The 10362-nt window shown below is 49.2% G+C and overlaps 2 protein-coding genes across 2 annotated transcripts; one reads left to right on the top strand and one right to left on the bottom strand.

The window, feature by feature from the left end:
* Window positions 1-488: 488 nt before the first annotated feature.
* On the top strand, window positions 489-4514 carry A1O9_01348 (uncharacterized protein; the record flags this gene model as incomplete). The annotated part of the gene is made up of 2 exons (XM_013410507.1): window positions 489-3501; window positions 3553-4514. The coding sequence occupies 2 exons, from the start codon at window positions 489-491 to the stop codon at window positions 4512-4514; spliced, it is 3975 nt and encodes a 1324-aa protein (XP_013265961.1).
* Window positions 4515-5427: 913 nt separating this feature from the next.
* A1O9_01349 (uncharacterized protein) lies at window positions 5428-8151 on the bottom strand (the record flags this gene model as incomplete). Its single annotated transcript, XM_013410508.1, has 1 exon — window positions 5428-8151. The coding sequence occupies one exon, from the start codon at window positions 8149-8151 to the stop codon at window positions 5428-5430; it is 2724 nt and encodes a 907-aa protein (XP_013265962.1).
* Window positions 8152-10362: the final 2211 nt, after the last annotated feature.

Genomic DNA, 10362 nt, shown 5'->3' on the forward strand with positions numbered 1-10362 from the left:
GCGACGAACTAAGTAGCAGCACCATTCACGTTCACTTATCCTAATTCTCACACTCCTCCAAAACATCTGATACCTGTCTCCCAAATCTTCAAGCCTTCTCCCTATGCACCTACCTGCTATCCATCTAAAATCTCTCCTCTGACGCCCGTTTTGCGCGCCTTCGCATACTTCACAACGCAAGGCATCCCCCCGCTGCGTGTCTGGTCTCTGGTTAATCTACACCTACTTAGCAACGATACCTAACCGCCTTCATCTTACACTATTCTGCAAGCAGGGCTTGCTGGTCTAAACCCTCCCAGGTCGCATGAAGCCTGTGGGCAATGCCATGTATTTGAATGCCACTCTGACTGGTTCTATGCTGGCCTGGTAAGAGTGGAACACGCAATATCTCGCCGCGTTGAGGCAGACAGCAGTGTGTTGAGCATGCTGCATTGTGGGCGAACCAGTTGAACCCTGAGTGGGATAACCAGTTAACTATCTCGATGAGCATGGATACCGAACTGAGTTATTCACTGCCGTCACCCACAGATACTCCCTATCGAACGCCCTCAAGTTCACAGTCCCTTCGGTCCCGTCCTTACGACGACATGTCTCCATCATCCACTCCACCTCCAATGCCTGACGATAGGGCGAGCAAACGGAGAAGTCAGGACTCCGACAATCCTGCCCTAGATGAAACCATCTCTCCTCTTGACCCAAGAAGATTCACCCCTACACTTCATGCCTCCCTGGTGTCGGAGATCTTGTCCCTGAGGAGGGACTTGGACAGCCGTGCCGATGACATTGAAAAGTTGGAGATGACCCTCCACGCCGCACAGACTCAGAATGGAGTACTCAACAACAACCTACTACAGGCAAACAAAGAAACTCGTTCCGTCAAACGTCAAATGCAACTTCTCGAGGGAGGTACTCTCTCCGCATTGAACGAGTTGGCTAAAGAACGAGACGATGCGCTAGATGATGTCTCCGATCTACGCAGACGTCTGGAGCAAAGCCAGGCGAAAGCTAAGAGCCAAGAACAACATGTTGAGCGAACGCAGGCGTCGTGGGACAAGGACAAGGAAGCATGGCTAACTGAGCGTCGAGGTCTTGAGACAAAAGTCCATATTGCAGAAGGTCGGCTCAAAGTCGTACTGAGTGAGGTTGCCAATTCACATCAGGCACCTCCTATCTCCCCAACCGAACGGACGTGTCATAGCCGCAATAGTGTTATGGAAAGTCCGAGCAAAGCTTCCATTCTCACTCGACGGGGTCGGAGACATAGTGCAACTTCAGTCAACAGTGAGGCTCACGGTGGACGTGTCTCGGTTATGAGTTTCCACAACGGTGTCTCGACTAACCTTGCCGATGAGTTGGCATTTGACGAGCTGGAGGAAGACATGGCCATCGCCCATGAGAATGATGACGGCAGGATATCCCCAGATGCACTACCAGAAGAGCAAATCCGCCCTGCTTCAAGCCTCTCCATAAAAGCGCGTAAGATCCTTGGGCTTCCTCTGGATTTTGAGGATTTGGAACGGAATGGAAGCCCTGAGCATGACAGCTCCAATACCTATCCGCTGTTGGATGGCATTCGACGCCGAATCAGCATCAAGTATGTTGACACAGCCATTCAATTCTCCCCTCCGCCATCCCCCTGGCCAATCATGGAGTCGCCCCAGAAACCGAACCAGTACCAGCCGACAGAAGTTCAACCTTCCAATGTCAAGCAAATTAATGCCAACCACAGCCCCGTGAGCCCTATTGAAAGCATCGAGTTCCCTTGGTCAACACAGAAGCCGGTCATGGTATCGTCCGCCTGTCAAACAGTCGAAGCTTTACCCAGTCCGCCACTCACTCCTGAGAAACGCGAAGCAGCGCTCCCCACCATACCAGAAAGTACTCAAGAAAGAGTCGAAACAGCCACCACGGGAACACAGACGGATCCCATTGCCGCGCCGACTTCTGTTGATCACAGCCACAAACACACTCCCAGCGAAGAAACTCTGGATCTGAAGGTTCCGCTCATCGCAATCATTCCTCCTGGATCAAGACCTGCCACACCTGAAACCAATGTCGTGCTACCACCCAGAACTAAGAATGCCGGTACCCAGGTTTCTATTCAATCTCTCGCCGGATATTCATCAACATCGATGCAGACCGAAGAAATTCGAGTTGACAAAAGGTCGATCGTCCCACCCTCCGAGATGCCATCCGTTCCTCTGTCAACCCACTTCAGACCGCCCATTTCCTCGCGAGCAGCACCGCCGCCAATTTCCCGGAGTCGAACACCCCCTATCGCGTCCATGTTCGGATCCAGGCGCTCGGTTCCAGGGCCATCTAAAGCGCCCCCGCTGAATGACAATGGACCTCTCACAAAAGATCTGGCTTCAAATATGCCTCGCCCTGTACGTTCCAGCAGCCTTTTTGCTGGATTTGATGACGACAGTGAAAACCGGGACGATCTTTTCGGTGAAGATAATTTCCACGATGATGATATCTTCAGTCGGCCTACTGCAAAATTTACACTCAGGTCGGGGAGAATGGTCTCTCAAGACCCTCTTCTAGAGGATGTCAATGAGCAGGCAGCAGTAAACGCTGGAGAAGCTGTAGCTTTGGAGAATCTTCGACTCTCTGAAGACAGCCTACCCCCTGAGATGAAAGCGATACTATTCCAGGCTCGTATCAACCCTCGAAGTGGGGCCCAGCGACAAAGTTCAGCTATGCAGAAATTGAAGAGAGTGCCTTCTTTGAGATCCAACAACATGAGGCGTGCGGCCATGATATCAAGCGGAGCCGCGGTTCATCAGTCGTCTCACTCGCAATCTACGACTGCTTCATTTGACAGCAACAATCCTCCACCATTCCCTGTCCCGCTGAGGTATAGCTCTGCGAGAATTGGCAAGTCCATCAGTGAGGGTGGGAGAAGCTCCCCTGGCAGCAGCAATGCCTCCCCAACCAAGCGACCAAAGAACAAGACCATGAAACCGATGTTGAGAAAAGCAAGGTCAGGACCTGCGATCTCTCCTCACTCACAAGCACGACGTGCCCGCAGTCGATCTCCCCCCATTGATCCAAGGGTTTCAATTGTTCCAGAGATGCCTAGCTTTCAAATGCCAACGACCACTCCTCCACCTTTCTTGGCTGAGCCTTATAGCAACCCGCGAGAGGCAAGTGCACCTAGGCCATCCATCGCAACTGGACCCAGCCGAAGAGGAACCCACACGAAGACAAACTCAGATGCAGTTTCAATGCACCAAACCTCTGTCGTGGATTCAATCGCACAAACCATGGTGGGTGAATGGATGTACAAGTATGTTAGGAGACGGAAATCATTTGGGGTCACCGATAAAGCCGATTGGGATGCCAATAAAAGTGTCGAAGAGATCTCTCAGAGTGTTACAAATAACGGAGTCCGTCACAAGAGATGGGTTTGGCTTGCCCCGTACGAGCGCGCTGTCATGTGGAGCAGTAAGCAACCAACATCGGGGACTGCCCTCATGGGAAAGAGTGGTCGTAAATGTAAGTTGCAAATTTTCTACCCAAGACCTGCGCCTAACTAATTTTTCTCAGTGACAATCAAATCTGTACTCGATGTCAAAGACGACAATCCGATGCCGAAGGGATCACTGATCGGACCTCACTTCAACCGATCAATCCTAATTCTTACGCCTCAGCGAGCGCTCAAGTTCACTGCGACTTCTCAAGAACGACATTATGTTTGGCTGACAGCACTATCGTTCCTTTCGCACTCTCCACTTAGCGTAAATGAGCTTACAGCACTCCCTCCCCCACCCCCTCCTCCTGAACACGAAATTCTGCAACCACCGCCTCCGTCTCTTGCAGGATCACTTAGGCGGCGGCCGATTCGAGATTCGATTCGAGTAGCAAAGAATGCAGTCAGGAACGGAACTGGACACGGCCCAAGGTCATTCACAACAGACGGCTCACTCCCAGTACAAGACTTCCGGCCACAATCACGAGACTTCTACGATCCAATGACAGATCCCGCACTGCCACCAACCATTCCTCGCCATTCAAGGAAAAGGAGCAATACCGCCCCAAGGGCACCACCGAGTTCATTCAAGACGTTCTCAACTAAAGATGCCACTCCTAGCCTTCCTGGACCGGGGTCAACATACTCACACAGCATCCAATCAACAGCAGTATATTCCTCGGATCGAGGACTATATACTCCGAGCTTAGGGATGCAAAGCCTTGTTAGCAGCCGCCGAGGTAGCGAAGCAAGTGCTTCGGGGCGACCACCACTCCCGACTATACTGCTGGATACCAACCCAGCATCAACCATGAGAATGGATGCTTTCATCGAAGGAAAGCAATCTACATCCTCCAGTAGGCCTTCGGTTAACCTCTTGCGAGGACAGACTCGGAAGAAAGACATGTCATACTGGGGCATCGAACAAGGAAGAGACAGTATTAGCCCCGTAGATTCGTTGCTCCACAGCGAAATGATGGCGGCAAGCTCTTCCACCCGGGGGAGTGTCGATTCCCGAGATCCTTGGCGGGGATTTTAAGCATGGATGAGATGTATATCCCTCATATCCACCTGGTTTTGGATCCGACTCAAACCGGGCCGCTTTCTAGTCATAATGTGTATGGAAATAAATTGAAAAGCAGATTCGACAAGCCGCTACAGGACGACAGAACGATAAGAAGAATTGACGAAGCAGCACTCAACGAATGTCGTTCGTTCTTGCAATTCAGCGTCAAATCCCCTGGTGTGCGTTTTATCGCACCTGTGATCTGGAAATGGAGTTTCGCGGGAATTATTTTCTTTTCGTGAGGACTCGTGTTGATATGCGAAGACGGGCTGGGGAGAAATTGGGCGCAGCAAGCCTTCCTAAACGGCGTGGTGGGCACCTTTCCCCTTCCGATGTCTTTTATGCTTCAATGTGTATATATATATATAAGCGGCTACCATACCCCCATCTGCCTGTTATTGTGACACAACATTTCGACTAGATTCGTGCGGCGTTCTAGCGGCTGCCTGTCCTCGAATTTGACCAAAATACTACCTTTTCTCCCTATCATTCTGATGAAATGTGCACCTCATGATTTTCCCTTGTGATTGATCGTCTTGATTGGTAGTACATAAGTAAACGGAACTGCCTAGAAGCATCGGATATAGATAGTCTGAGCCTCGCGCAAACGCAATCCCAAGTCAGGTCGGGAAACTACACGATGAACCATTCAAAAAAATTGACTGCATACCTACGCTTCCAAACCCTTCCGGAGTTGTGCGACATTACTTGATGGTCTCTAAGGCATACTACGTTAAGGAAGCTTGTGGGTGGGGATTCTTTGGCAGAAGAAGACTAATCAACTATGTACGTTCAGGACAGCCAGCGCGTCCATCGCTTTGAATTACCCAAGATCTATACGTAACATGGCGCTCTCCAAAGCGGAATCGGAAAATGTGAACAACCATCAAGCATCTTCTTCGTCGTCAGCATCGTCAACATCATCCACACCTCTTATCCATGCCGCTCTAGCATCGACCGCCTCTTTCCTCACATCACGCTTGTTGTCGTCCAGAACGCTGGTCAATTCGTGAAGAACCGTTCGCTTTAGAGCCAAGAGCGGATTTGCGCGGGATGTACTCTCAGCGATATATTTGGGGAGAAGTGTTAAGCAGCGAGTGGCCAGGCGGCGCGTCTTGGGAAGATTGATGGCTGCTGGGGGATGATAGACATGATGGCCAACACTGCTTTTGCTCATTCCGGTTTTACTGGTGGTGTTTTTGGCCTTAGGTACGGATGCGACGGAAAGGAGTCGCTTGACGAGAGCTGGAATGTGTCCACTTTCGTCCAGGGCCGCAGGGTTGCTCGTGATCACAATGGCGAGCGTTTCAAGCGTCGCTATCTTGACTACCTGATCGGTAATATCAAGAGACTGCAGAAGAAGAGGTAGTAGTGTTGGCAACTCGGGCATGACAATTTCCGAGGGTACAGTAGACAAGATGCCGCTAAGAGCAACAAGATAATTCTCCTTTTCGATCGGAGATGTTGATGCTCTGAATTTCTCTGAGATAAGCGGAGTTAATGTTTGGAACACTCGTTGAGGGGCGAGAAGGCGAATCTGCGCGTCATTGGTCTTTGATAGAACATCATCTGGGGCAAGGATTGTGGAAAAGCCGACTGCTGCCCTCAGGGACACCTCCTTTGGATATTGTCTCTGATCGAGAAGATCGATCAGATCGATCAGATATTGATTTGTTCGGGGGGCCAACCGAAGTACCAAGGGCTTGATCAACGCAAACGTAAGTCGAATTTCCACATCCGGAGTCTCATTCTCATCCATGGGTTCGTCTTTCAGGGATGCTAAGGTTTTGGAAAGAAGAGTATCGACAAAATTGAGGTCTGCTGCCTCCATGTGCTTATTGACATACAATGAGACTTGAATTAGGAGATTTTGTAAGATTGCTCTGTTCTGGTCTTTCGATGTGATGGATAATAGCTTCTCGACTGTTTGCGGTATCTGCGACTTCGTCAAAAGGGAGGATTGCGTTTGACGTGGTATCGCCGCTAAGAGCCATGTAGATAGTATAATAGTAGTTGAGGTTTTCAGGGGCATGGATAGCCAACCAAGATTGTCATTGTCTTGTGTGTCTCGAAAGAGGGCGTAGACATTTTCAGCAGCTCGCTGAATTGCTTCCTTCGAAGAGTATCGTACAATCAGGTTCATTATTCGACCAATCAGGTCAGCAACATTCTCATTGGCAAGTGGGCCATTCCGAGATTCAGTTGTCCTCCGAGATAGCCCAACAACAACACGTTCATAGTAAGAATCCAGCGATACCTGCTGTTCGTTGACCGTCTTATTCAATACATACAGAATGGCGCCAAGGATTGCAATCGTGTATGGGTATGATGATCGCTGTTCTGAGTTGAACAAAAGATCAAGTTTGTTCAATAGACGCCGCATCAAAGTCTCGAGCAGGGTCTTCTCAACACTGATTTCGGCCAAGCCACCCAAGACAGACCTGTAATCACTGGATTCTGCCGCACCCTCAGCATCTGGCAAGCATGCCATAAATGCTGGAAAGGTAATATCAGAAATGAGTGTTGGTTTGAACTTGGATATTTCGGCTAAAGCGTTCATTGATTTTGTTTTGAGCTCGTCTCGACTGTAGGATTCTTCTTTAAGAACAATATCATCAAAATATTGCACGAAAAGTCCAATCTCGTTATCTGGTAGTAATGAGTTCATCTTCGATATCAAGAGTAGCCCAGTGGCCGCGGTCAGACGAAAAGAGACCTCCTCCTTGACTGTCCCCATCAATGCCTGACTGTAGATGGTCACAAATTTGTCTTTGAACTCTCCAAGGATGTTCTCTCTACCTCCAGGATTCTTATTGCTGGGAGTCGTCCAGGATCCGTATACCTCCAGGGCTGCTTCGAATAACTTGTTCGCAAACTCAAGAACCGCTCTTTGATGGACCAGCCCTTCTGCAGTTTGGTATATGGTCAGAAGGGGAGGGCCGACGGCCTTGATCACCATCTCAAAGGCAGGTAAAGAGGCTGAAGAAACCGCATTCAATATGTCACCGGACGCCTTAGCCTGTCGAGATGCCGGCTGTTGAAGATGCTCCAAGCATTCCTTGTTGATCGGTTTGAGGTATTGTAGGAGTAACGAAGTAGGCGCATCAGTAGTAGTCTTCGACAAACACCGGGATATACTTTGAAGTACATTCAAAGCCTCCTCGGCAAGGTCGGGCTCTTGTGCCTGCAACACTTCAAATTTGACAGCATCCCATAAAGTGATTGAATATTGGCTGAGGACTTTGGGGTCATAATTCGCTGCACATGCAGATAGAGTGGCGAGAACGTCTTTCTTGACAGCATTTGATGTTGAATCGAGACGGTCAAGCATATTAGGAAAAGTATGCGGTGCAAAAAGTCCAGTACATGCCAGGCAGTTGCGTAGACGATCTTTCAGGTCCTGAGCTGTGATGCCATAGGGATCATTCGGAGGAGGCCTGAAGGTTATGGGAAAATATGCGTAAACGGAGTCGAACATGAGTTCGATGTGTGCTGTGATATCCCACTCCACCATCAAAACTCGTAGCATGGAGAAAATGAGCATAAGGTTTCGTGGATCTTTCTCGCCCGAGACCAGGTTCACAATTCCCACCAGGGACTCATCGCCCATCTCTCGAACGGCTTTGTGCGTCAGGCCATGTCAAGTCAGATCGAATCCTAGGAACGAACATACCTTTACGGTGATGATCCAATAAAGCATTCAACAGCTGAAGAACCCTATATCTGCCTGCTTGATTCAAGGACTGCAGGTCATCGAAATGTTGGAATAGTCTGTTCTTAGTCAGCTATATGCTCAAAGCATGACTTGCTGCCAGACAACCTTGTTGGGGCATGTCGGAGGACAGCTGTCGCGCGGTGGGTTGCACTCACGCTCTCACAACTGCTTGCGCCATGTCTGTTGTAAACCTGTCAAGGATTTGCAGTTGGGAAAGACCCTCAATCGCTCCCCCATCTTCAATCCGGTCACAGAGGAATTGGCACAAGACCTGGATCTGTTGTCGGGACAAGAATTTTGGTGGTAGGAAAGAAAGAACGGCGACTAGATATGAGACTGCTCGGGCACGGATCTTTCCGTCTTCATCATTGATGTACTCGCCCAGAGACTGGACGAGCTGTATAAGGGTTGTCTCATGACTTTCTAGTTCTTTTCCTTGTGTGAGTAGCCGATCACACGGAAAGTTCTACCAACTCACTCTGAGCAGCCGACTTTGCAACAGCAAGGGCTTCATCCTTGTTACTCTCAATCGTGAGCACATAGTCCCGCGCATCAGACAAAGCCATCACACATGTTGTGGCTTGTCAGCAAGGGCAGAGCGACTTGCGATAGAAAGGCTCTGAAGATCGCTCGGTAATGGCGTTGACATCACTGGGCGCAGGTGCATAAAAGGCGGAATTGTGCTAGAATTGTTTCCCCGTTGCAATTTCCCAAAATGGCGAGCTTCGCTTGACCTGCTGTTTCCGTCAACTAGTGCCCGCTAACGTCTGGGGAAGGCACTAGTGGTTCGTGAGCCACTAACTAAATTGTCACTCCTTGAACGAATTCATGTTGCTTTGATCCAGATGGCATTGACGGCATCAATGTGTATGCTAGTCTAGTGGTCTTCAAAATGTGGATTGATACCAAGCATTGCGCAACTTCGGATCATAGAGCTTGTCTTCAAATGTTGACCATTAACTCAGATCACCCTGCGCATAACACGTACCTTGATGGGAGGAGAGACCACAGCCCGCCCAGCCATGGAAGATGACCTGGATTGCCAAACCCGAATGGTCAAGGTTTGGAAAGGCCACAATGATCCCGTATCTCTTCTATAGAGCTATTCATATACCAACATGCGATAGGTTCATCCAGGCTTTTTCTCTTGATGACCCTACATGAATCGGTATAGCAGGCACCGATTGTTTACGACCACGGCACATTCTTCCTTTGGTGTTCGCTCTGCCACTCTGATGTGGGTTAGAGGGTCGGGTGTTCGTGTGGCGGCGTGGTGCTCCAGCCAGGCTGCATTGATCGTGCAGACTGGGCGTCGCTCGCAGACGGTCAAGGAACAAGACCCAAGGATCAGTATTGCCCGGATATACAAACTCCATATATGGCTCCAATAGACAATTCGCTTGCAACGGCTGAGCAGGTGGCGTGGCTTATTCATGTAGTCATGACGCTGTGGTTCGGTTGGTTCCTTAAAAACCATCGACTCTTTTCTCTTCAAACCTGATTACATTCAACCTACGCCCCTCCTCTCGTGTTTACCTATCCATAGTCCAGGTATATCAATGAGGATGGTGATGTGACGAAACATTGTCATGAATATACCGACATCAACAATACTGACATCGCGAACATGAGTTCCTACATCAAAAGCACCAATCACTTGCCTAGGTGACTAGATATAGGCAGTCAAGACGCCCTCCCAGCACCGTGCATAAATGACAATGGTAGAGTGAATGTGATTGTTTTAATCCTCTCCAAGGCCTTGCATGAAGCAACGACAATGATGGGAAAAAGAAAAATGAGACTGTGCTACTCATACTGACACGTTTTTGGTGCTTTCTGCTCTGTTTCACACAGTCTCGAGACAAACAATAACGGAAAAGACAGCAACAGAAAAGACAGATTTTGAGAGATTTTTGAGAGAATATGCTACTCATACTGACACTTTTTCGGACTAAGTGCTTTCTGCTCTGTTTCACATAAGCTCGAGGAAGGAAGAGAAAGGGTTTGAGAATGTGCTACTCATACTGACACTTTTTCGGACTAAGTGCTTTCTGCTCTGTTTCACACAGACTCGGAAGAAAGGATTTGAAGCTGTGCTACTCATAC

This window comes from Exophiala aquamarina (genome assembly GCF_000709125.1).
Source record: "Exophiala aquamarina CBS 119918 chromosome Unknown aczIA-supercont1.1, whole genome shotgun sequence".
Lineage (NCBI taxonomy): Eukaryota > Fungi > Ascomycota > Eurotiomycetes > Chaetothyriales > Herpotrichiellaceae > Exophiala > Exophiala aquamarina.